Below are 27,500 nucleotides of genomic sequence, written 5' to 3' on the forward strand. Positions count from 1 at the left end.
GTTTTACAAAGCCAATGTGTTACTAAGGTTACCAGAAAATTAACAAAAAAAATTTTACAGTGAATTTTGGCTTCACCATTACAAGAAGTATGGGTCAAAGGAACAGTGGGCAAAATACAGGTAAATTCCTCTTATGTAAGTGAGTACCTGTGACAACATCCTTATGTTCACTAAAAGACGCATACGGAAGGTATGGTCTTCTGATGTCCCAAACATGAATATCAAAATCCACAATAAGAGAACAGCTGAAAATAATAACATGGAGGATTGTTACTACATAGTAGAAGTCACCGAACAATACTAATTTCTTTTTCATTACAAATGTGTCATGACCTCACAAGCTGGTGAAGCTATGGTTAGCCTAATACTCAGTTCTTCAACTGTTGCACATTTTTAGTTTTAATTTTCATTTGCCAATCAAAAGAAAGACCTGGAGAGATGTTGTGTCTAAGTCTTTCTTTCAACTGAAAATCTATTCCATAGTCCTGGTTGAAAAGTGATTCAATAAATATCTGAGAAAATATTAGTATCGTTCAAAAAAGAAAAAGATTAGCAAGATATTGCTTCCAACCTTGCAATCTGAAATTTTCTCTGTGGTCTCCACTTGATTCGACAGACAGGAGATATTGTTTGAATTGTATTCACAAGACTTGCTTTAGAATGTATATCCCATACCTATGAAAATAAGTTGTATCAACCACACACTTATCTCAAAACAGAGAGGGCACAACGTACACCATTTTACTGTTAAAACTTGTGAAATGTCCTATAAAGCAAAGTTGTTTGAGAAGTCCAAGAACTCGACCAGGCAAAATACTGAGCCAACCTATTGCTTATGGTCACACTGAATCCATTATAAGCACTAAACCCTGCTTCAGATGACTCAGTCACAGTACTTCATAGAAGTTCTTAATAAACAAATTACATGTATAACAATATTAATCACTGTACATGAGCTCAAGTTTCAATTCAAGACTTGACACTTGTGCTAGTGTCTTCATCAGGTATGATCTCTGGTTGCAACAAGACTCCTTTTATACTCACTGATTAGCATCATCATCATCATCCCTCATCCTTTCGCATTATGCCAGGAGGCACATATATGTAAAGCCATCAATGATTAATGGGGGGTGAGTGATTAACCCATTGACTCCCGGGGGTTCCCCACTGACGAGTAAAATCGTCTGGCATTAGACAGAGTAAAATACTAAGTCTGGCCGGTTTAGGTCGGTTTGGATGTTAAAGGCTTAACATCCTTTCTTTTATGAGACAAAAATATGTTAAAGGCAAAAGGCCACCATCATAGCAGTAAAGGAACATCGGTGGAAATAATGTTCCAAACTTTCAGAGAAGGGGATTGATCACACTGGCAGTTGGTGGTGATAATTTCTATATCACCCGACATGGAGATTATATATATATTTGTATATTTTGTTTGGCAAGCATTTTCCAACCAGGTGGAGTTCTCAGTGGTTTCAATAAGTACCAACAGCCAAACTACTTCACTCAGAGAAGTTGGCTACTTTTTTCCTTAAATTGAAGCAATTAAAGACTGAGATTCTTTCAAACCTAACATTAAAATTCATTTTGAGAATGACAGCAGTTGGTTATTGTTTCAAACCAGCCAACAACTTCAAATTCTATAATTTGAAAGCCCCCAGTTGTTCTCCCTTTTGGTGCTCTTAATTTAAACGTTCACTTAACAGGCTTTTGATAGTTTGTTGTAAAAGTTTTCACAATCATTGAATAGTTTAGAATAGATAAACATTGCTCATTGCAATGAATTGGATCCTATGGTCAAATGATTGTGAAAACGTATACATCAGAGAAACCAAGCTTTGCACATCACTTCCACCCACACTACTTGAAACAATGACAATGGTGGCCTTTTACCTCCAACACATTGTCATCTCAGTGAAAGGTAACTAAGGACACTAATCAGTGAGTATAAAAAGCTTCCTGTTATGACCTCAGATATCACCCCTAATGAAGATATTTGCAAGAGTGTCAGTGTTAACATACAACCAAACTAGTACATACCGATGTACGTACTTTACATATACCTTAACCATGGTGTCCCTTCCTGCAGATGCAACCCAGTTCTTCTCTTCTGGATGCCAATCCACAGCAAAAGTAGGTCCATTGTGACCCATGTACTGGATGATAGGAGAACCTGTCTGTCGACTGTCCCACAGCTAGCAACAATCAATAATTTATTCATAGCATCCCTGACTTTTCACTGATTATACAAAAGGAAAGGAATTTCAAACTCCATATACAGCTGTATGATACCTACATGACTTTTGTACAATCTGGACAAAACTAGAAGAGCCCTTTTCAATTTTTTGTCTTTTCGCACCACAGCAAGGGTAAATGATTTACTTCGTCAATGATGTTTTTTTAGATGCGGACAATTTGTTGATCTCTGATACTGTCTGATGTATAGATGAATATTATTTTAACATCAATGTTTAAGAAAAAAACACAAGCCTATGTTGTCACATCAAGTAAATCTTGATACAAATCATAACTTTAGTTAGTTTTAGGACTAAATGGTTACCTGAATGTTTCCATTCTCACAAGCAGCAGCAAAAGTTTGTCCATCAAATGGATTGAACTGACAAATAACAAAAATAAGCCAATTTTATCCTTTATACACCGTTAAAAACACAAAATCCATGTAAAAAAAACCTATCAATTTCATTGTTTAAATACCTGAACATCTCTAATACTTTCAGATTTTCCATGGAAAGTTGATGCAACATTCTGTTTCCGAAGATCCTTCAGGAAGGAGGATTGGCAATCAATATTGAGTTTCATGAGTCAAATTTGAGTGCATTTTTGTATATTTTTGAAAGTATTACATTAATAAACACTTAAACAGTCTATAAAATTTCATAAAGAAAGTCATTTTTGACTTAACTGAAACTTGACTTGTGAGTGGAATACAACATTTAAACTGACTCATGACTGCTATATCACTTACACTTGTCTCAAACCTCTTATTCATACATCATATCATACATCTTTATTTACCCTCGGATTTTTTTAGAGTAGCTTGGTGTAGCTAATATCTCCGAGCATTTACCCTCCCAACCATGATACACCACAGAAGACAGACCACAACACCGGGAACTACATGCCCTGCTCTTTGCGACAAGTGCGCGGGTTCTTTTACGTCCCACAGGATTATGAACATTGAAGGGTTGTGAGACGGGACCTCCGGCTTATCGTCCTTATCCGAGAAGACTAGAGAGTCTAACCATTTGCAGATGTAATTAAAAAGGCAGCACTTTCTCCTCAGTTATTTAAAGACCCTGAGTGTTGGTCCGGCCGGAGTTGAACTCACGACCTCCCGCGTGACAGCCCGGTGCTCAACCAACTGAGCCACCGGTGAGCGGTGTTACCTCATTAATATTTAAGGACTTCTTTGGAAAAAAATGTGGGAGCAAAGGTAAAGAGGCAAAGGAAGCTAAAGGAATTACTGTATTTTTTATGACAAGGACATGCAGCACCTGGGCCTGGTTGTTCAAAAGCCATTTAAAGCTAATCACAGAATAAAAATTAACCAAGGAGTTTACTTTAGGAAGTCGATCTTGAAACAAAAATAAGAGCAAGAAACTTTCACCCAAAATTAGAAAAAATGAAACCAAAGTTTACACTGTTAATCAGCTTTCAAACAACCGCGTACTGAACAGCAAAATACAGCAATCCAAATTATTGATATTGTGACCGTTGACGTCCACAGGATCTAATGTTGATTATTGTTAATGGTAAGGGATGAAATCTTACACTGCATACCTTCCCCCAACCCTCAAAGTAATCTTAGCCTGAAGTTGCAAGGTATATATGCTTACAAAATATTTCATTGTTCCATCTTGGGATCCACTCAAAAGAAGATCTTTCTCATAAGGGTGGAACTGAATCCTGTTGACAGTCCTCTTGTGATCAGCAAATACCACCTCTACGCAAACAATATTTATTTCCAGGAAAAATGCAACAAATCAACAAATTATTTGTGTGTGGCAACACATATTAACTATCAATGCTCTTTTACACTTGCTATATCCCATCTAAAGAAGCATTTTGTTTAAGATAAATTTAATGCATGACCACGACCCTTGAGGGGCTTACACCAGAATAAATAATGAAATTAACTAAAACACATTTAAAAATACTACTTGGCAAGAGACATAAGTTGACTGGTTTGTTACTGTTGAAGCAGCAACAAATTCAGCTCTTAGCTTCAGCAATAGGAGTCCCTATCTATCTATCTATCTATCTATCTATCTACCAACCTACCTACCTACCTACCTATTAACAAAACATTATTTTTTAATGCACCTTGCTTCTGCTTGGTAATTTTGTTTAAATTCCAAAGAACAACTGCACCATTTCCTGCAGCAGTAGCTAATATGTGATCTGTAAATATAATCAACTCACGTAAGTGCTTCGACTGAAAATAGGTTAACACACCTTTTTTTCTAAAATAATGAGTAGGTTTACATTACTTTATACCATCAACTGGATGCCACTGAACATCGGTTATGCAGAAGTTTAAGTTAATTCTTCCCACACGTAGGTTGGTTTTCTCAACAAATCCAGATTCTTCAATGCTAATCACTTTGAAAACTAAAACCAAACAAATTACAATTACATTTAGACATTATTTTGGGACATAGATGGAACAAATATTTTAATATAAGGAATACTAATTTGTCACATTAAATGACTACCTGATCAAAAGCTTACCATTTCTGCCAGCCACCACAACTTGTGATCCGTCTCTTGAGATACTGAGGGAGCTTAGTGCCCCATCCACATTATAACACATTGTAGAACAGTTGAAAGATCCACCACTAACTGAAATAAAATAATTATTATAGCTCCAATATACATGATGGCTATAATTAAATACACCACAGAAATATTATTCTTATCTTTGCATGATGTTGAAGGTTACCGGCAACTTTGAGTGTGTGATGGATTACTTGATGGATAGGGTCCTCCTCAATATGTAAGCAGTTCCAAGAAGGATATCTTGTGAAGCTCTTCTAGAATTCTTCTATTTATCATCATCATCATCATCATCATTATCATCATCCTCATCATCATCATTATTATTATATCATTATTATTATTATTATTACTTTCAAGTTCAGTAGTCCTCAAGTGACTCTTGTCTTGTTTTAATTTGTATACAGAGGTTTGATACGCAAGAAGCCTCTTACTGAAACGACACGCATGCAGAGATTAAGCGATATACATATAGCTACACTGCAGGATGAAAAGGTTAAATAACACACTAATAACTAGAAGTAATCAAGGATTTGCGAGGTGCGTTCTATTCCTGTTCTGTCATTGACAAGGCAATTGAAAGGAGTAATACCTGTATATCATGGGGAAAATCTTTTTCACCCCTTTCTAGTATTTATTCAGTAATGTAGGCATCACACTAGAAGTATTTTGACTGTTGTCTTGTTGCTAATAATTTTATTAAAAACAAATAATGGAATACATGTGTTGTAATGCAATATCAGTTTTGTGGGATATCAGTAGCCTTTACAACTTGCTGGATAGCCAAAGAGCATCACTACTCAGAGTGTACACCTGGACAGTCGGTCACCCATCCAGGTATTAATCCCGTCCAAGAGGACTTGACTTCCCTTGGGCACTATTTCATGAGATTGAGGTTATTTGTGCCAGGACAAGGTAGCGTCCAAACACTGAAATCGTATGGTATCATGATCGATATCCGAAGTACATCCCACAGAACTGGCACGAATAGAAGGGAGAGGACAAAACACTGAGCCCTACTCCATAGAGCACGCAATGAAGTACCCAAATGGAGTACCCCTAAAATCATTTATCGGTCAAATTTAATACTTTATCAACATGGCGAGGTATTTAGATGTACATACCTTTTGTTACAGTTCAATGCAGTTCACAAATTGGCCGCCATCTTCAAGTTGCGTAGGCATTTCATGTATCCCTTATAATAGTGTATTTTTAGACAAATATTCATAAAAACCGTGTATACAGGCCCGTGTAAGCCCATAGATATATATATGGAATGGATTGGAAAATTTTATTTGTACACGGTCAGATTATAAATGGGTATATATGGGTACACAGGGGTGTACATGGGCATGTGTGGGTATACATGTACACTAGTACACTGTATACTACAGGGGTGTGCATGGGTATATTATAGGCATACAAGGGTCTATATGTGTATACAAGAGTTACAGGTTTGTATGAATATTTGTCTAAATACACAAAAAATTAATACACTACAATACCCTTAGGGATACATGAAATACCGACGAAATTTCAAGATGGCGGCCAATTCATGAACTGCATAGAACAGTAACAATCGGAGAGGTGGAAAGCTCGAAATAAATAAAGGTATGTGCATCTAAATGCCTCACCATGTTGATAAAGTATTAATTTGACCAATAAATGATTTTTAGGGGTACTCCATTTAGGTAATCCATAGGATACTCCATGGAGTAGGGCTCCACGTTTTGTCCTCTCCCCGATTAGAATGAGTTCTTCTTGAATGTAATAATTTATTGATTCCAGTGGTTGAGGTCAGGCTAGGCTGGATACTTTGGTAAAACGTGGTTGACAAAGTTCACTACAAGTACACAAAGCTTAAACAAACACAGCTGGACCTTACCAGGGTTGTAAAGCATGACAGTAAACCTTTCATACTGCTGCTATTGCTGTCTGTTGTAAAATATTAGTTTGTTTTGTTCCTCACATTCACCACCACCACCCCCCCACCCCCCACTGGGAAGAGACAAAGACGAGTCAAATTGAAAATTATGTTTCCCATACTCCATAGTAAATTTTACCGCGGTAAGAAATGCCCAAGTGCAACATACCAAATCAATAAGAAATAAATATATTGTAGTCAATTCCAATACAAACAAAAACTAATTTTAACTAAGTTTATTGTTTTCTTTTTTACCACTGAAATGTTTTAGCATTTTGTCCTCTTTGTTTCACGTCATCAGTGAATTACACTCATACAGATATATCGATTTTAGAAACAGAGGGACGAATCGAAAGTGGCCCAAGTGGGTTTAATAATAAGACACACTCCATGATCCACTATTCATGTGACGAAGCGAGTAGAGGTTCCTGAAAAACTTCTTATAATAAATAAAAAATAGAACTATGATCCTTTCTCACCCTTTTCCTGGATCTTTGCCATTTCCTGTATTTCTCGAGCACTTGGTCGCTCCACAAGTTCCCAAAAGCTCATGACATTCCTTCTGAAAAGTGAAAACGGAAGAAACAGAGGGGGGCTGGAAAAGAGTCAGTCACGCCTCTCCCCATTTCACTCGGCGTAGGTCTGGTTAACTTCGCTATCACGTGAACACTGCCCGAGATCCGGAAGAGGATCGAAGAAGAGCTTCTTAGAAAACTGACTGGGAGGGTAAACACTTAGCAATGCTAAACACTTAGCAATGCTTTGTGAGATGGAGTTAATACGTGTTCATTTTGAAACGTCTCTCCATAAGTTCTTATTTTAAGTTTTATTTTCGTACCAACGTTATCATCAGTATCCACGGAACTACCGGTCAGTATTATCATTATCAGTGTAACTGAGATTTGTTTACAAGATGAAAGCGCGTGAACTTTTGCGAGAGTTCCGTGAGGGTTGATAATCTCTTGTTCTAACTATAAGTATCACAATAGTAAAGTGCAACAGTGTGAGGCCTCTCAAGTTTTAACGTCAAACCGTGATACACCCGGGCAGAAAGGAAGAGCTCATTAATCTTCCGGATCTCATCATATCAAATTGAGTGTGTATCAGCCATGGTTTGACGGCCAATGAATAATTGTGGTTTTCGAACAGATACGGCATATCTTAATCTGGGCGAGGTTTTGATCAATGATGTAGAATGCACCATTTGATGGCAAGGTGATCACTCGTCGGAAACGACGGAATTGACTCTAACCACAGTAGAAATATGGTATTTGTTTCCTCAGAATATGGTGACAACTTTAATGTCAGATTACTGCTTTTAAATTCTCCTTCGAAACATGTTGATTCTAGCTGATTCTGAGAGTTACGTGTCAAATCAAAATGTCAAGTGAAAGATTATCTCATTATAGGCTTAAAGAACACAGCAGCCATGAATGACTTATTTTCTTGATAATCAATCAGCGGGTTACGTTTTAGTGTTAAAGTTCGAGCGTGACAAAAAAGTGAAATCGTCCATCTCTCCTGGAACCAGTGACATGTATCTTATCAGACTTGTTCTCATCTGTGCGGCAAAATTTGCGATTGTATCAGTATCGCCATGTTCTTTAATTCCAGGCACTGCGTTTTATAATCCAACTCAACGAACAGTCTTAGCGCCAATTGTTTTCCAAGGAAGAGTTCTTAACACGACTACAACAGACGATCCCTCGGGTCAACTTTTTGATGCTTGCGTTAAAGTCCAAACAGTGTTCAAGACTCCGCTTGAAATTCCCTCAGAGATATGTTTCGGGCAATTCGGCGTACAAGAACTATGTCTGACATATGTTTTCGAGGGTTTTGATTATGTGTTCTTTATGAATTCGGACTTTACGGCGAGATATGATGGTTACCCAGTAGCTGCTCTACCTGTTAAAGACGACCTCGTAGCAGATGTTCAAAGGGGCCATTGCCTAGGACAGGAGTCGATGCGACAAGACTGCGGTAAGATAAATATCCATATTTGTAAAGTTCTGATAATATAAATTCTTCTTCTGCTGTTTACCAGTGTGAAAATTTCAATGTTTACAGTCAACGGTAGTCAAATGGGCCAGTAATACGGCGTGTGCATGAGAAGTTCCTGATTCGACACTTTATTACAAAGATGCACAAAGCAAGAACAAACATCTGTTCTGCTATCACCTTATTTCCCTCTTAAGCGATAGGGTGTTTGATAGGGTGTTTGTAAAAAAAATCTCAAGCGAATGACGCTGTCCTCAGACAGTTGTAATTGTATTTCATGTAAATTAATCGTCCGACTTCACATCTTTCGTTTGCTCACTTTGTAAATGAATTGTTGTTGTTGTTGTTTTTCCTAATCCAATACTGCACATTTGCATTCAAACGAGCCTTTGCTCATTTACAATATGTGGGTAAAGAAAGTTACGTACTTACTTACTTACTTAGCGTCAAACAAATAGTCGCAAGTTGAGTTGAAATTATCTTTGCGGTGCGTGTCCTCATCTTAAAGCGCTTCGTGTCACATATTTTCTGTCGCCGGAAGTTGGTTGCCACCTCAAGTCATGCCCCCGCTCTCTGATGAACAAGGTGATCCAATCATGTGTGGTTAATTTGTCACAACCCACAAAAGAAAGCGAAGAAAACAGGAAAAAATAATAATAATTAAAGGAGATAATTTGCTCTTTTCGTAAGCGCTAAGCTTCGGTGGAGTCCGTGTCCAGAACTGGGTGGATTCGCACTTCAGTCACGGATCCATTCGATATAGGGCCAACGCCCCTTATTGAAACCGGTTTCAGAAAATTAAAACTCTCTATTCCTTCAAATGAAATAGGCGAAAATTCTCCCTTTTCTTGAATTGAAAAGGCCCTAAAATCCGACTGAGGACTGGTTCAGTGGAGTTGGGAGTGCCATGGACAAATGCGTACCAAAGAAGATTATCTGAGAAACCACAGCAAAGACGATTATCTAAGGCCGGGGTTACTGAAATAATCTTGAGGAAAAGATCATTTATTTCCTCTATCCGTCTAGACCCTTGTGCTTTCTCACATGTTAACGTCTCTCACGAGTACCTGTCAGCAAATTTTAGACTTAAATAAAAGCGTATTAGAAGATTTGTATCCAATTGAAACCCCCGTTGAAACCATGCCATCGCGAAATCCGAAAAAAAAGTGCCTGCGCCACGCGGTTAACATGATCTGGTGTAGTTTTACTCTCGGAAATTTTAGTCACTGTAATTCCTCAAGAATTTCCGTTTGTACATATACTTAATAAAACCTGAGGAAAGAGGACCTCTTATGAAGAAAGATAACTAAATGTTCCTACTTTTCCAAGTCAGTTTTAACAAAGAAAGGAACGACGTACCGAAATTCTCTCATTACGCTTCCAACACCCAAAGCGCCCTCCTTTCTGCAGTGAGAAATGCACTGAACCTCATCTACTGATCACAATCATTCAAAAGGAAATCAAATAACCGGATTCAGTGCAATCAATTCTCGCTGGTTTTTTTTAGATTTCCTGAAATGTTAAAGAGGAAAACCTTGGTGTTTATGAAAAAAGTTGTCCGCGTTATTTTCCACATACTGGTCAGGAGGATAAGTACGATGAACGAAAAGAGCTTGGAAGCCCAGCTGCGCCCGGTTTTTCAAAAGCCAATCAGTAACGCTAATCCCAGAATAAAAATTAACCAAGGAGTTTATTTCTCTACTCCCAAACGCCATTCAACGCGGATATTCTTCGGCAGAACTTTACATTTGAAGAAGTCAATCCTGAAAAACAAAAATAAGCAAAAGAAACTCTCACCAAAAACTTGAAAACGCTAACCCTAACCCTAACCCCTAACCTTAAACCCGGCCGATCTTGACAACAAGGCAAATATTTAAACTTTAAGAGGACATGTGACTTCTCTATCTTGTTAGCCTTATAGTGGTTGGTGATCAGTCCCATTTTTCTTTGAGTAATACCTGTCAAACTGGGTTCTGCTTTTGACATAGGTGTGGCAAGAGGGGTTCATAGACACATAGGCCCTGTTGTTCGAAAGCCGATTACCTTAATCCAGCATTAGCGTAAACTTATTTTCGGAACATTTGTTGTAAAATTTCTTGCTTGCCTGCCTCTTCTAAGATTTTTGAACGTCTGTAAAATGGAATAATTGATCCCTATAATTTCGGATCACTAGACTTTCAGCTAGGAAATCCGAACTAATAAAATGGGTTCCCCATTGACGAGTAAAATCTATAAGTGGCACTCTTGGGGGGGAAAGGGTTACATACCAAAGACGTTTAACAATGCTATGTTTAAGTGGTTTTGAACTATATTCTCGTTGGGTGCCCCTGACTTGAGCCTCGATACAGTGAGAGCAAATTAGTGAACGGTTGACCAGCCGTGTCCAAATTCGTTGTAGCGAGCCTCGAAGGATTTTTAACATTTGAATACACAGTTGACCCGTCAGAATGAAATAAAAACGTTCACGGGTTTTCTGACTCGCACAGTGAAAGCCGCCTCCGAGATCCATAGACAAAAACAATTAGAATAACATTTTGTTTCTCTTACTACTGTATTTGTTCGCGACTGATATACCTGTCAAACTTTTCTCGTGATCGAAGTGTTCCAAATGTTACAAAGGGGTAAGAACTGCATCCTAGCACGCATATAGAGCACTATATACGTTTTTACCATATATAGTAACGACATGTACTCACCTACAATCACCTTCACTTTTATGCACTTTCCTTCACTTGTACGCACTCACCTTCACTTTTATGCACTTCCCTTCACTTGTACGCACTCACCTTCACTTTCATGCACTTTCCTTCACTTGTACGCACTCACCTTCACTTTCATGCACTTCCCTTCACTTGTACGCACTCACCTTCACTTTTATGCACTAACCTTCACTTGTACGCACTCACCTTCACTTTTATGCACTTCCCTTCACTTGTACGCACTCACCTTCACTTTCATGCACTTTCCTTCACTTGTACGCACTCACCTTCACTTTCATGCACTTTCCTTCACTTGTACGCACTCACCTTCACTTTCATGCACTAACCTTCACTTGAACGCACTCACCTTCACTTGTACGCACTCAAATTCACTTTTATGCACTAACCTTCACTTGAACGCACTCACCTTCACTTTTATGCACTAACCTTCACTTGTACGCACTCACCTTCACTTTCATGCAGCACTTTCCTTCACTTTTATGAACTTTCCTTCACTTGAACGCACTCACCTTCACTCGTATGCACTCACCTTCACTTGTATGCGCTTTCCTTCACTTGTACGCACTCACCTTCACTTGCACGCACTCACCTTCACTTTTATGCACTTGCATTCACTTGTATGCACTCACCTTCACTTGCCTGCACTTCCCTTCACTTGTATGCACTCGCCTTCACTTGTACGCACTCACCTTCACTTGTTCGCATTCACCTTCATTTGTATGCACTTACATTCACTTGTATGCACTCACCTTCACTTGTCTGCACTTCCCTTCACTTGCACGCACTCACCTTCAATTGCACGCACTCACCTTCACTTGTGCGCACTCACCTTCACTTGTATACACTCACCTTCGCTTTTATGCACTTACCTTCACTTTTACGCACTTTCCTTCACTTACACGCACTCACCTTCACTTGTACGCACTCACCTTCACTTGTATGCACTTTCATTCACTTGTACGCACTCACCTTCACTTCCATGCACTCCCCTTCGCTTGTATCCACTCAGCTTCACTTGCATGCACTTACATTCACTTGTATCCACTCACCTTCACTTGCATGCACCTCCCAACACTTTTATGCACTTACCTTCACTTGAACGCACTCACCTTCACTTTTATGCACTTGCCTTCACTTGTACGCACTCACCTTCACTGGTACGCACTCACCTTCACTTGTATGCACTTTCCTTCACTTTTATGAACTTTCCTTCACTTGAACGCACTCACCTTTACTCGTATGCACTCACCATCACTTGTATGCGCTTTCCTTCACTTGTACGCACTCACCTTCACTTGCACGCACTCACCTTAACTTTTATGCACTTGCATTCACTTGTATGCACTCACCTTCACTTGCCTGCACTTCCCTTTACTTGTATGCACTCGCCTTCACTTGTACGCACTCACCTTCACTTGTTCGCATTCACCTTCATTTGTATGCACTTACATTCACTTGTATGCACTCACCTTCACTTGTCTGCACTTCCCTTCACTTGCACGCACTCACCTTCAATTGCACGCACTCACCTTCACTTGTGCGCACTCACCTTCACTTGTATACACTCACCTTCGCTTTTATGCACTTACCTTCACTTTTACGCACTTTCCTTTACTTACACGCACTCACCTTTACTTGTACGCACTCACCTTCACTTGTATGCACTTTCATTCACTTGTACGCACTCACCTTCACTTTTATGCACTTACCTTCACTTGTATCCACTCACCTTCCCTTGCATGCACTTACATTCACTTGTATCCACTCACCTTCACTTGCATACACTTCCCTTCACTTTTATGCACTTACCTTCACTTGAACGCACTCACCTTCATTTGTATGCACTTACCTTCACTTGAACGCACTCACCTTCACTTTTAAGCACTTGCCTTCACTTGAACGCACTCACCTTCACTTTTATGCACTTACCTTCACTTGAACGCACTCACCTTCACTTTTATGCACTTGCCTTCACTTGTACGCACTCACCTTCACTGGTACGCACTCACCTTCACTTGTATGCACTTTCCTTCACTTTTATGAACTTTCCTTCACTTGAACGCACTCACCTTTACTCGTATGCACTCACCATCACTTGTATGCGCTTTACTTCACTTGTACGCACTCACCTTCACTTGCACGCACTCACCTTAACTTTTATGCACTTGCATTCACTTGTATGCACTCACCTTCACTTGCCTGCACTTCCCATCACTTGTATGCACTCGCCTTCACTTGTACGCACTCACCTTCACTTGTTCGCATTCACCTTCATTTGTATGCACTTACATTCACTTGTATGCACTCACCTTCACTTGTCTGCACTTCCCTTCACTTGCACGCACTCACCTTCAATTGCACGCACTCACCTTCACTTGTGCGCACTCACCTTCACTTGTATACACTCACCTTCGCTTTTATGCACTTACCTTCACTTTTACGCACTTTCCTTCACTTACACGCACTCACCTTCACTTGTACGCACTCACCTTCACTTGTATGCACTTTCATTCACTTGTACGCACTCACCTTCACTTTTATGCACTTACCTTCACTTGTACGCACTCACCTTCACTTGTATGCACTTACCTTCACTTGTGCGCACTCACCTTCATTTGTATGCACTTTCCTTCACTTTTATGAACTTTCCTTCACTTGAACGCACTCACCTTCACTCGTATGCACTCACCTTCACTTGTATGCGCTTTCCTTCCCTTGTACGCACTCACCTTCACTTGCACGCACTCACCTTCACTTTTTTGCACTTACATTCACTTGTATGCACTCACCTTCACTTGCACGCACTCACCTTCACTTGTATGCACTTACATTCACTTGTATGCACTCACCTTCACTTGCCTGTACTTCCCTTCACTTGCACGCACTCACCTTCACTTGCACGCGCTCACCTTCACTTGTGCGCACTCACCTTCACTTGTATACACTCACCTTCGCTTTTATGCACTTACCTTCACTTGTACGCACTTTCCTTCACTTACACGCACTCACCTTAACATGTACGCACTCACCTTCACTTGTATGCACTCGCCTTCACTTGCATGCACTTTCATTCACTTGTATGCACTCACCTTCACTTTTATGCACTCACCTTCACTTGTATGCACTTATCTTCACTTAAACGCACTCACCTTCACTTGCATGCACTTATGTTTACTGGTATCCACTTCCCTTCACTTGCATGCACTTATATTCACTTGTATTCACTCACCTTCACTTGCCTGCACTTCCCTTTACTTGTACATACTTACCTTCACTTGTATGCACTCTCCTTCACTTGCACGCACTCACCTTCACTTGTACGCATTTACCTTCACTTTTATGCGCTCAACCGTCACTTGTATGCACTCACCTTAACTTGTACGCACTCACCTTCACTTGTATTCACTCACCTTCACTTGTATGCGTTTACATTCACTTGTACGCACCCACCTGCACTTCCCTTCACTTGTATGCACTTACATTCACTTGTATGCGCTCACTTTCACTTGTATGCACTCACCTGCACTTGTATGCACTTATATTCACTTGTACGCACTCACTTTCACTTGTACGCACTCACCTTCACTAGTATGCACTCATCTTCACTTGTATGCAGTCAACTTCACTTGTATGCACTCACTTTCACTTGTACGCACTCAACTTCAGTTTTTCGCACTCACCTGCGCTTTTGTGCACTGATCTTCACTGGATGCACTCACCTTCCCTTGCAATTCAAAAATATTCCCTGCATAGTATTGGCCTCTACGAAAGTAACTGCCCACTTAAAGGTTGTTACTTTTCGTAAAATATAGCTTAACTACAATAAGACACCGTAAGATGTGACGTTTCAAGCATTACTTTCGATCTACGTAGAAGGCGATTTGAAAGAGTATTTAACGTAACAGAAGTAACGGAAACAAGGGAACAACCATTACTCTAATCACGCTTTAGAGTACCATCATTTGGGGCCATTTATGCATATGTAGGCAGTGTGCTTAAAATATTCATGCTTTTAAAATTCCTTTCCTCTTTGTCTGAAATCAATGCCAGAACGATTTATAATCCATTATTCAGCCACAGTTTGGGGTGGTATAAATAATCCATTAATTGAAAAACTCCCAAAACACCGAGGTCGTGCTGCATGCTAGGGTCAGAACAAAATGTAGTTATGAAGACTGTTCTTCAGCATCTTTTCCTCCACTTAGGTGGGAAAATTTGATCTCCAACCGAAAAAAAGGACAAAGCAGGGTAGGATTTTATAGATTGTGCTAGCATAATTTTGAGCATAATTTTAGCATAATTTGACTTGTTTGCCATGGTTTTTAAAGAGCACAATGCAAACTCTGAAAATGATAATCAAGATATATCAGTAGATCGACATGTTATTTAGAGAATGGGTGAAATAAAGCTCTTAAAAGCCCAAATCGATGAATAACTGAATTTTACCAGACATATAAGTGATCTGTGCTCCAAGGCCAGTCAAATAGGAGGGGTCTTTGTGCGGCTACGTTATTTGATACCTTGTGATTTTGAACTGTCTCTTTATAAGTAATCGATTCTGCCCCATCTGGCCTATTGCCATCTAGTCTGGAACTTTTACAATGCATCGGATCGGAGAAAGCTCCAGCGGATTCAGGAACAAGGGCTTAGAGCGGTGTACCAAACAAGATCAGCGTCCTATCAATAACTTGCTAGACAGCGCTAAACTACCAACGTTGTACAATAGGCGTCCACCAGACATTGCAAAGTTCATTTTTAAAGTTAAGCGCAGTCTCATACCTGAGAATATTTCTGACTTATTTAATTTAAACAACGCTCAGTATGACTCACGGACTAGTGACTTCGAATTACAAAGATTTGGTAGCAATTCAATAAAATATACCGGCCCTCTAATTTGGTCAAAGTTGCCAAGACAGTTAAAATTGACCGAAACTCGGGACTCGCTTAAGAGGTACATTAGGAAAGTTGATTATTATTATTATTATTATTATTATTATTATTATTATTATTATTATTATTAGTAGTAGTAGTAGTAGTAGTAGTAGTAGTAGTAGTAGTAGTAGTAGTAGTAGTAGTAAAAGTAGTAGTAGTAGTAGAATGCATAGAAGTAAAGGTAAGTGCATACAAGTGAAGGTGAGTGCATGCAAGTGAACGTGAGGGCATAGAAGTGAAGAAAAGTGCATACAAGTGAAGGTGAGTGCATGCGAGTGAAGGTAAGTGCATGCAAGTGTACGTGAGTGCATAGAAGTGAAGGTAAGTGCATACAAGTGAAGGTGAGTGCATACAAGTGAAGGTGAGTGCATACAAGTGAAGGTGAGTGCGTTCAAGTGAAGGTGAGTGCGTACAAGTGTAGGTGAGTCCGTTCAAGTGGATGTAAGTGCATGCAAGTGAAGATGAGTGCATACAAGTGAAGGTGAGTGCATACAAGTGAAGGTGAGTGCATACAAGTGAACGTAAGTGCGTACAAGTGAAGGAAAGTGCGTACAAGTGAAGGTGAGTGCGTACAAGTGAAGGTGAGTGCATAGAAGCGAAGGTGAGTGCGTACAAGTGAAGGTGAGTGCGTACAAGTGAAGGTGAGTGCGTACAAGTGAAGGTGAGTGCATACAAGTGAAGGTGAGTGCATACAAGTGAAGGTGAGTGCATACAAGTGAAGGTGAGTGCATACAAGTGAAGGTGAGTGCGTACAAGTGAAGGTGAGTGCATAGAAGCGAAGGTGAGTGCGTGCAAGTGAAGGTGAGTGCGTACGAGTGAAGGTGAGTGCGTACAAGTGAAGGTGAGTGCGTACCAGTGAAGGTGAGTGCATACAAGTGAAGGCGAGTGCGCACAAGTGAAGGTGAGTGCGTACAAGTGTAGGTGAGTGCATACAAGTGAAGGTGAGTGCATACAAGTGAAGGTGAGTGCATACAAGTGAAGGTGAGTGCGTACAAGTGAAGGTGAGTGCATAGAAGCGAAGGTGAGTGCGTGCAAGTGAAGGTGAGTGCGTACGAGTGAAGGTGAGTGCGTACAAGTGAAGGTGAGTGCGTACCAGTGAAGGTGAGTGCATACAAGTGAAGGCGAGTGCGCACAAGTGAAGGTGAGTGCGTACAAGCATAGGTGAGTGCGTTCAAGTGAATGTAAGTGCATACATGTGAAGGTGAGTGCATACAAGTGAAGGTGAGTGCATAGAAGTGAAGGTGAGTGCGTACAAGTGAAGGTGAGTGCATAGAAGTGAAGGTGAGTGCGTAGCAGTGAAGGTGATTGCGTAGCATTGAAGGTGAGTGCATAGAAGCGAAGGTGAATGCGTGCCAGTGAAGGTGAGTGCGTACCAGTGAAGGTGAGTGCGTACAAGTGAAGGTGAGTGCATACAAGTAAAGGTGAGTGCGTACAAGTGAAGGTGAGTGCATGGAAGTGAAGGTGAGTGCGTACAGGTGAAGGGGAGTTCGTTCCAGTGAAGGTGTGTGCGTTCAAGTGAATGTGAGTGCGTTCAAGTGAATGTAAGTGCATGCAAGTGAAGGTCAGTGCATAGAGGTGAAGGTGAGTGCATAGAAGTGAAGGTGAGTGCGTACAAGTGAAGGAAAGTGCGTACAAGTGAAGGTGAGTGCGTACAAGTGAAGGTGAGTGCGTACAAGTGAAGGTGAGTGCATAGAAGTGAAGGTGAATGCGTACAAGTGAAGGAAAGTGCGTACAAGTGAAGGTGAGTGCGTACAAGTGAAGGTGAGTGCGTACAAGTGAAGGTGAGTGCATAGAAGTGAAGGTTAGTGCGTACAAGTGAAGGTTAGTGCGTTCAAGTGAATGTAAGTGCATGCATGTGAAGGTGAGTGCATACAAGTGAAGGTGAGTGCATAGAAGTGAAGGTGAGTGCGTACAAGTGAAGGAAAGTGCGTACGAGTGAAGGTGAGTGCATAGAAGTGAAGGTAAGTGCGTACCAGTGAAGGTGATTGCGTACGAGTGAAGGTGAGTGCATAGAAGTGAAGGTGAGTGCGTACAAGTGAAGGTGAGTGCATAGAAGTGAAGGTGAGTGCGTACAAGTGAAGGAAAGTGCGTACAAGTGAAGGCGAGTGCGTACAAGTGAAGGTGAGTGCATAGAAGTGAAGGAGAGTGCGTACAAGTGAAGGAAAGTGCGTACAAGTGAAGGCGAGTGCGTACAAGTGAAGGCGAGTGCGTACAAGTGAAGGGAAGTGCGTACAAGTGAAGGGGAGTGCGTACAAGTGAAGGTGAGTGCATAGAAGTGAAGGTGAGTGCGTACAAGTGAAGGAAAGTGCGTACAAGTGAAGGTGAGTGCGTACAAGTGAAGGGAAGTGCGTACAAGTGAAGGGGAGTGCGTACAAGTGAAGGTGAGTGCATAGAAGTGAAGGTGAGTGCGTACAAGTGAAGGAAAGAGCGTACAAGTGAAGGTGAGTGCGTACAAGTGAAGGCGAGTGCGTACAAGTGAAGGGAAGTGCGTACAAGTGAAGGGGAGTGCGTACAATTGAAGGTGAGTGCATAGAAGTGAAGGTGAGTGCGTACAAGTGAAGGAAAGTGCGTACAAGTGAAGTCGAGTGCGTACAAGTGAAGGCGAGTGCGTACAAGTGAAGGCGAGTGCGTACAAGTGAAGGCGAGTGCGTACAAGTGAAGGCGAGTGCGTACAAGTGAAGGCGAGTGCGTACAAGTGAAGGCGAGTGCGTACAAGTGAAGGGGAGTGCATAAAAGTGAAGGTAAGTGCATAAAAGTGAAGGTGAGTGCATAGAAGTAAAGGTGAGTGCGTACAAGTGAATGTGAGAAAGGCTAAGTGAATGGCATTGTATGTTAGTGTGTATTGGTACCATATTACTATATATGGACATGTATAGTGCTCTATATGCATGCTAGCATGCAGGTTAAGCCTACAAAGGGGTAAAACATATGCAATTCCTTAGGGAATCACGTGACACAACAAAAGCTGACTGAAACAACCGAAAATCGATCGGCGCATAGTTAATGCATGGAGATGGTTATGAAACTGGACAATTTCCTTTGTTTCATGTTTTTGTCCGCATTTTTGGCCTTGACCCAGCACAAAACACACCTTTTTTCAAGAAGATAATCAATTAAATCCTTCGATTGAATTATGCGCAACTAATTTGCGAACCCGTGCGAAGCGAAAACAAAAGATTGTGCGGGATCACGGTCAATAGACCTTATTCACGATGGCCGCCATGTTGGATTTGCTATTATCGTGCAAATTAGCTACACACTTCCTAGGGGGCAAACAACACAAGTTCGAGAGGTTGTAACGAACACCTTAGCCACACAGATGATTTGCTTCACGTTCATTGAATGTTTATCACCTAAGCAGTAAAATACAATCATTACACAAGTTACAAAAATTTGGTTTATCAACGGAGTTGATAATGTAAATTGACCACCGTACAGAGATTCTAAAAGCTGACGTTTCGAGCGTTAGCCCTTCGTCAGAGCGAATCGAGCGAATCGACGTTTTTTTGGTGAAAAATGAGCAGATAACGAAGTGGAAAGTCAAAACGTCAAAGGCAATCAAAAGATATAAAAATTTTATAAAAGGTACTTAATTCTAAATACTAAAATGGACTTTTTGCGATGCTATTTCAATATTTCGTTGAGCTGATTTTCCGCAATTTACTTTTTTTTCAATGTTTGCCCCCCAGCATAACACATGGCTAATTTGCATGACAATATGAAAACCAACATGGTGGCTATCGTGAATAAGGCCTATTCAACATCGATTGCATCAAAATTGTTCTCGCTTTTGAAAGTTCTAAGGTTTCATAACCAGTCCCTCGATTAACTATGGTCGACGCTAACTAAAACACCAAATTTTGGCATTTTCAGGCTCGTTCCGATATATCCCGGTACCATTCTTGTTCATTTCGTTTCATTCCGGTGTTATCCGCCTCATTCCGGCATATTCCGCTCTATTCCGGTATATTCCGTTCCGTTCCTGCGTTTAGTAACGCCCCAATTTTCGCATAGAGGAGCCTGAAAAATTCAGGACTTCAACGGGGTTTCAACCAGTGACCTCGCGATACCCGTACGAGGATCATAGCTTAAAGAAGTAAATTTATCACAGAAAAAGCCGAATCCTTCATGTTATCAGGTGCAATAAACAGTACAATAAACTGTATTTAAAATCGAATATTTAAGATGGCAATTAAAGATGCAAATATCTCAGATGAAAATGGACTTTGAGAAATTCTAGTTACTCAACTATCATTTTGTAAGAAGTATTGTTCAGCGCTTCCGTAAGCAATGTCGATTTTCTCTGTCAAGCTCAGCTGGTTCCCCAATTGTGGCAGCACCAAGTTCTATTCGGCTCTTTTTGGATTCACGACTTGTTGCTTCCGAATATATTCCAAAGGACCTATTACAACCATAAACGTTTTCGAGTCGGTGGAAGAGGAACGATACATTTTTTCCTATAATTTTCGAGATCTACAGTAAATGTAAACACTACATTTACAAACCTTGACATCACATTTCAATTTGCCATGCACGGAACAAAATAAGTCGTTGTTTCAACAGCCAATTAGGTTCTGGTTGGCATATTAATAACAATGGATTACGTCACGAGAAACATCGCTATTGCCAAATCGCGTAGGAAGTACGACTATTTAAGCAATAGAGGACGTTTTCCTTGTTTCCAGAGCCTCATCTGAACACGAGGGGTAGTTGGGAGAATTCGAGACAGTTATGCAAACCCGAGACGCAGTGCTTTTATAAAATATTTCTCAAAGATAAGTCGACAAATCAAGGAAAAAAATGAAGGAAAATTCTTGATTGAAACAGATTTTCTGGATACACGCTTATATTTCCTACCAGCCAATCAAAACGCGCGTCTGACGGCATATAACCATTAAAAATTCGCGTGATGTCACAGTCGTGTTTCCATACTCTCATCTAAACACAGCTATTGACCAATGAGAGGGCGTATACTATCCTAGTTATTTTATAAAATGTCTTCTTGACGACAAACCATTCTTCGGATGCATTCTCTCTGCTCTTCCTTTAAAGATTTTTGAAAAAAACTGAAGTCGAAGTAACAGCAGCTGTAAATAGAGCCTAAACATCATTCTTGTTCGAATCCTTCTCGGCGGCCAATATAACCGATTTTACTAGATAGAAATGCAAGTGAAGTGAAATTGTTCATAGTGAAGTTAAAGGAAACGCACTCATTATGCACACATTGCTCGCCTATTTTTCAGTCTGCGTGGCTTGCTGCATGTCACCAGCCGCTTACCTCTAGATCCTGTAACATTAAGTTAATGGATATTATTAGCACTATCACCCAAGGGAACTACAGAATAAAATTGTTAGCAGGACATTATCCTAACTCTTAACCCTTGACGAAAGGCATGCCCCAGATTCTCGCCGGTCGAAAAGTTTGATCATTTTTGATAATAGATGCGATAGATATGACACAGCCTTGCTGAACTGGGCCTTGTAATTGAGCTTGTTTTTTTAAATTGTTCTCACAGAACCTCCAAAGATAGACAACACTAGTTTTGCCTCTGTAAGAAGAGTACAGGAAGGGAGCGAAGCTGTTGTTCACTGCAAAGCCAATGGAACGTTTCCGTTAATAGTCAGCTGGTACCGGGGAGAAAAGCCGATCTCCTTGGAGAGACAAAGGGGAAATATGCTGACAATTTCTGATGCTACAATGTATGATACTGGCAGGTATAACTGCATAGTTAAAAACCCTGCTGGCGAAGCCAGTGCAGAGACATATGTTCAAATCCGTAAGTATATGTAAATATGTATGGCTTTTATGATCTTACTATCTGCTTTAATATTTCACCCCACTCTAACCCCGCGCACTTAAATATATATATATATTTAGCCAAGCCTAAAAGCGGAATTCCACAGTTATTTCTTTACTGGAATTTAAAGAGATACACTAATGCATGTCAATGCCAATACTAGATGCAGGACTCCAGTAACGTCTTCTTTATTGTGATTATAATTTTTTCACTTTTTTGCTGCACAACCATAGCCTCCATTCAATTAAGTGCAAACATGCGTTTTAGAAATATCTTTTGGACTACATAATTATGAGTATAAATTGCCTTATCACAGTTTTATTACATTTGAAAGTAAATGGTATAAATCAGTAGATGTGGGTTAACGGTCCTACTTTAACTCTCAACACCAGAATCGGTTATGTGTATTTTTTTTCATGTATCGGTGACATTTTAAACTGTCAATCCAAACTCGATGTTTTAAAATAAGCCAGAACAAAACAATACGGTAGAACCCCAATGGGATGCGTGCTGTTCACTGAACACGGGCCCATAAAAGGAGAAACGTACTTTGTTCACCTAATTTTGAACACTTTATCTTTTAGAGTAAATACGGCAGAAACTAAGGTCGATTTTCGTTTTTGAATAACATCGAAAAAACTCGGCAAAATCGACTTTACTCTTCATTGGGAAAGGTTGTTCATCAGCGGTTTCCCATATGATTGTTAAGGGCATGTTGTTGTAGTCCGCCATGTTGGATCTCGCAGCGATCAAAGTGTAGTCCTGTTGCTAGTACATGTACTGGCCTCTAGACTTGGTGTCAGAAGCGGATTACACAATGGCAAACCTCAAAAGACCGGAGCTCAAACTTGTGGGTAATGTGAGTAAAAATTTCAAGAACTTTTAACTTCGTTTTAACGATTATTGCATCCAAGCCAACTATCGTAACCTTGGCAAAAATCCTGTCACCGAACGCGTAGATCACTGCAAAAGCTCACTACTAGAAATTTCTGCCCTGCGATCTTCACTTCCAGATGAAGCTTTATCTGTACTTAGGTACACAATAGAATTCGAACCTCAAATCCCCACCGACAATAAGAAGAAACTATGGGTTTGGATGGAAAAACTACGCGCCCACTACACAGGCTCCACAGGGAGTTCACTTCTCACCCACTGTTTCAAGTTCTGGACGTCATCCCAAGCCTCGCATGAGTCCATACAAGAGTGGAAGTCAAAGTAAGACAAGTGAGAAGCCCTTGTGCTTACGGTGAGCTCACTGATGAACTCACTAGAAACAAAACACACGTCAGAACCGAAAATTCAAACAAAACCCTGCAAGATGTGGTGGCAGAAGTGAAAGCCATAGAGTCTGCCAAGCAAACCCCGAGTCTGTCTGGAAGACCGTAAATTTACAGTACCAGATTCCAGGTCCCAAGCCTCCAACACTAGATACGGTAGAAAGGCATACAGAAAGGGCGCAAATAGCCAGCGAAGTGACTCACGACTGAGTGCCCAGCGGCATGACCCACGTGCAAATACATCTACCCAATCACGAGATCCTCTCTACACCGACATGTACGTCACAGAGGAGCAGCCATATGACACATTCTTTGATCATGATTGTGGCTTTACGTATTATTTGGAGAAACAAATACACAGCATCGCCGCTTCCAGCCAGGCAAAGCGATACCTCACTACCCTTTCACTTTCCGCCACAGGTTCTGCACTCACTCAAGTTGAGTTTCAAATAGGCACCGCAGCAACATGCAACACAATGTCCCTCAATATTCTGCGCTCACCTCTGCCAGATGCAGAACTCACACGGTCTCTCTACCGTCTATATCCCTATGGAAACTCCACACTGTTGGAACCTGAAGGTCAGGTCGATCCCGTTCACCGAATACCATTAGGGAGTGTTAGCAAAGACGACGGCTACGGCAACGAAAACATTAGTCCAAAATATAACTTAGCGCTATCGCAAGTATTTCGCGATTAATCCGTCTTGTTCACCTTGTACAATACAGGCGAACTATCCTGGAACTGGATGGGTACGAACGGTTTTAAAGTCAAAACAGAAAATGATTGTTTCATTGTTATATGCTCACGCTGTCGTCAAAACCTAAAATTTGGTGATTTCACGTTGTTGTTTTGTGGAGTACAGCAGAGAAATGCCCGTAAATTCGTGTTGCACGTGCAGGACGCTCATTTTTCCTTTTTCAACCAATAATATTCTTGCTTTGTGGCTTTGCCGTAGCCGTAGCCGTCGTCTTTGCTAAAACTCCCTATTAGCGAAGCAAGACCGCGAAAAACTAGCCTTGGATCGTTACGTTGAACAAGGGGTTATCGCCAAGGTAAACGAACCAACCGCTTGGTGCTCCAATAAACCAATCCGAGAAACACCAAAGAAGTTCGGAGTGTGTCTAATCCCAAGTCAAACAGTAAACAAGGCCATCCACCAACCAAAACATCAGATGCCTACCCTAAATGAACAGCTTCACAAACTAAGTGCAGCGAAATGCTTCTCTCTAGCTGACGTCAAAGAAGGTTTTCTCCACATTCCCCTCGATGAGGAGTGATCATGGATGACCACCATGCACACCTCATATTGCAGATACAGATGACTTCGTCTGCCCTTTGGTATTACCAGTGCCCGTGAAGAGTTCCAGATGAGGCTGACAACTTCTCTAGAAGGCCTAGAAGGCATCATATGCATTGCAGATGATATCCTAGTGTATGGAGAAGGAAACGACTATGATTAAGCTTAAAAAGACCACGATAGAAGATTCATTGCTCTGATAGAACGCTTTTGCCAAAAGAACATCAAACTCAATGCAGCAAAACTTCAGTTCAAGCTTAAGGAACTCAAATTCATGGGAACAATTATTTCAGATTAAGGAATGAAACCTGATTGCGACAAGGTAACAGCAATAAGTTACACAGATGCCACCTCCAGAGAACAAGGCAGCACTGCTGCGCTTTATTGGTATGGTCACCTATTTGTCACACCCTTCTGTGCCTATCTGAGCTCGGTGATACAACCTCTGCGAATGCTCAGCCAGGAAGCTGTACCTTTCACCTGGTCAGAGGTTCAGGATATTCAGGTGCATTCAATAGAGCGAAGGAACTGATCTCCTCAGCCCCAATTTTAGCTTATTATGATCTCCACAAGCCAGTTGTACTTCAGACAGATGCTAGTGATTATGCCGTCGGCGGTGCACTTTTACAACTCAACTGTAAGGGAAAGCTGCAACCCGTTCCTTTCACATCCTCCAGCATAAGTCCCACAGAACAGCGCTACTCTCAGATAGAAAAGGAGTGCCTGGCAATATGCAACTGCTTTCAGAAGTTTGACAAGTGGTTATATGGTAAGGCTGACATTGCAGTCCACACAGATCATCAGCCTCCCGAAACCATAATGAAGAAACCATGGAACAAAGCCCAGCCCGTCTACAAAGAATGCTGATGAAACTGCAACGATATCGGTTTACCCTAACATACAAGAGAGGACCGACACTCCACCTGGCTGACACACTCTCTTGGGCAGCCCTTCCACAGCCATTATCAGCAAGAGTACACACTTCGACGTCTTCCGCATGGAGATGGAGACCGAGCAGAACAGCAGAAATCCAAGAGAGCACTGAGAACCACTTGAACAGCCAAGCAGAAGACAAGCAGAGACGTCACACTGACAACACTATACAAAGTCATTGTCCATGGATGACCCGAAGACAAATCAGTCATGTCTGAATCCCTGCGTCCCTACTGGAACTATAGAGACGAACTGTTAGTGCAGAATGGCATAATATATACAAAGGTACGCAAGTCATGGTACCTCCAACTATGCACAAAAAAATGCTAAGGAAAATCCACGCCAACCATTTTGGTGCCGAATCGACCATACGTATGGCCCGCGAAGTAATGTTTTGGCCAGGAATGAGAAAGTCCATACAGGACATGTGTGATGCTTGTGGCACCTCTGCCCAATACAGTACCAGTGCACCAAACGAACCGATGACATCTCTACCGATACCTACCAGGCCCTGGCTGATAGTCAGTCAAGATATCTGCGAGCGCCACAACCAAAGCTACCTAGTAACTGCGTTACTAGATAGATATCCTATCCTCCACGGTCATCGAGAAGACAAAAGCCCACTTTTCGCGATATGGTGTTCCAGCAATCTGCCACACTGATAACGGTCCATAGTTCATAAGCGAGCAGTTCTCTGTGGAATATGGTTTCAAGCACACTACTCCGTCCCCTTACCACCCTAAAGGCAACGGAAGAGCAGAGGCCGCCGTTAAAGTTGCAGAATCCATGTTGAAGAAAGCTGATGACCTCCGCACTGCTCTACGTCTCTACAGAAACATCCCACTTCAAGGGCACACATACTTAACTGCTCAGCGTATGTTTCTACGTCGCACTAGAACCACACTGCCCACCACTGATCATCTCTTGGCACCAGCCATGATTAACTTTAGCGTTGTGAAAGAAGATATCCTTACGAAAAAGTATGATAGCAAAGCATACTACGACAAGTCCGCGGGTGTAGAGCACAAACCAGTCAAAGTTGGCAGTTACGCATATGCCAAGCCACCACCCCGCCATCGCGGCTAACCATGGATCTATGGGGAAGTCATAAAGAAATACAACGGAATGTCCAGTATTCGTATCCCTCATGACACTACGATCCGAAGGAACCGAGTCCAACCGAGTCAACCAAGCCACAATGGATACGCCAGTTTACCCCACCCCTGCGTCAAATCCATAATCCATAATTTTTTTACAGTCTCTTTCCATGTTCACCGAGGAACTACTTCTTCAAGTAAGGATTCTTCGCAGTAAAACATCCTTTCTTTACGCAGCAACGTCCGAAGACAGCGCCATTACAACCTTTCCAAACAACAGGATCGAGCTTTCCTCTCGCAGACCCTTACACCATAATCCAGAATTTAGCAAAGACAGCCGATCCATTTCGCTGCTCGTAACACCCAAACGCTGATTCTTTATACAGGTTCAAACAAGAAAACTCGAGAAGTAATGAAGGTAGAAGGCGACTGTTGTTCGCAGGCTTTGGACCAAGATCTTAGATATTTTCAAACTAACGCAAATCATTTATTAGCTAAAGTGGCTTTGATTTAGCATAAAAACCGACGACAGTCAGTGTGATTTCCCGCCAGAAAAATGCGGCTTGCCAAATGCAACGCTGACCATGCGATTTCCCTCGAAGGAAATTTGCCCGAACACCCCCGTCTCCAACAGCCGTCGTTCCTCCCCACCTCCACCCCGACAGTCTGTACGGGCGGCCGGGTGGACGTACGCTGACATCGTAACCAAAATTTCTTGAATCGGTC

General features: G+C 41.2%; 2 protein-coding genes across 5 annotated transcripts in view; one reads left to right on the forward strand and one right to left on the reverse strand.

The window, feature by feature from the left end:
- The window catches only part of LOC138042964 (GATOR2 complex protein WDR24-like), a 30,071-nt gene extending 20,836 nt beyond the window's left edge, over positions 1-9,235 (reverse strand). For 2 of the 4 annotated variants that reach the window (XM_068889062.1, XM_068889054.1), the window contains exons 1-11: positions 9,156-9,235; positions 7,201-7,283; positions 4,753-4,863; positions 4,519-4,632; positions 4,345-4,422; positions 3,858-3,964; positions 2,716-2,781; positions 2,561-2,617; positions 2,064-2,195; positions 572-675; positions 148-245 (exon numbers count right to left, since the gene is read on the reverse strand). In XM_068889062.1, coding sequence (XP_068745163.1) covers positions 148-245; positions 572-675; positions 2,064-2,195; positions 2,561-2,617; positions 2,716-2,781; positions 3,858-3,964; positions 4,345-4,422; positions 4,519-4,632; positions 4,753-4,863; positions 7,201-7,283; positions 9,156-9,220 — 1,015 coding nt within the window. In that variant the 5' untranslated portion in view covers positions 9,221-9,235. Of the gene's footprint in view, positions 1-147; positions 246-571; positions 676-2,063; positions 2,196-2,560; positions 2,618-2,715; positions 2,782-3,857; positions 3,965-4,344; positions 4,423-4,518; positions 4,633-4,752; positions 4,864-7,200; positions 7,284-9,155 lie in introns of those variants that run through there. The other 2 variants (XM_068889075.1, XM_068889068.1) reach the window with 2 other exon arrangements.
- Positions 8,140-27,500, forward strand: part of LOC138042986 (uncharacterized) — a 33,906-nt gene continuing 14,545 nt past the window's right edge. The window contains exons 1-2 of the mRNA XM_068889088.1: positions 8,140-8,701; positions 21,888-22,148. Of these exons, the coding sequence (XP_068745189.1) occupies positions 8,155-8,701; positions 21,888-22,148 (808 nt within the window). The 5' untranslated portion in view covers positions 8,140-8,154. The remainder of the gene's footprint in view (positions 8,702-21,887; positions 22,149-27,500) is intronic.

This window comes from Montipora capricornis, chromosome 1, assembly GCF_036669925.1.
Source record: "Montipora capricornis isolate CH-2021 chromosome 1, ASM3666992v2, whole genome shotgun sequence".
Taxonomy (NCBI): Eukaryota; Metazoa; Cnidaria; class Anthozoa; order Scleractinia; family Acroporidae; genus Montipora; species Montipora capricornis.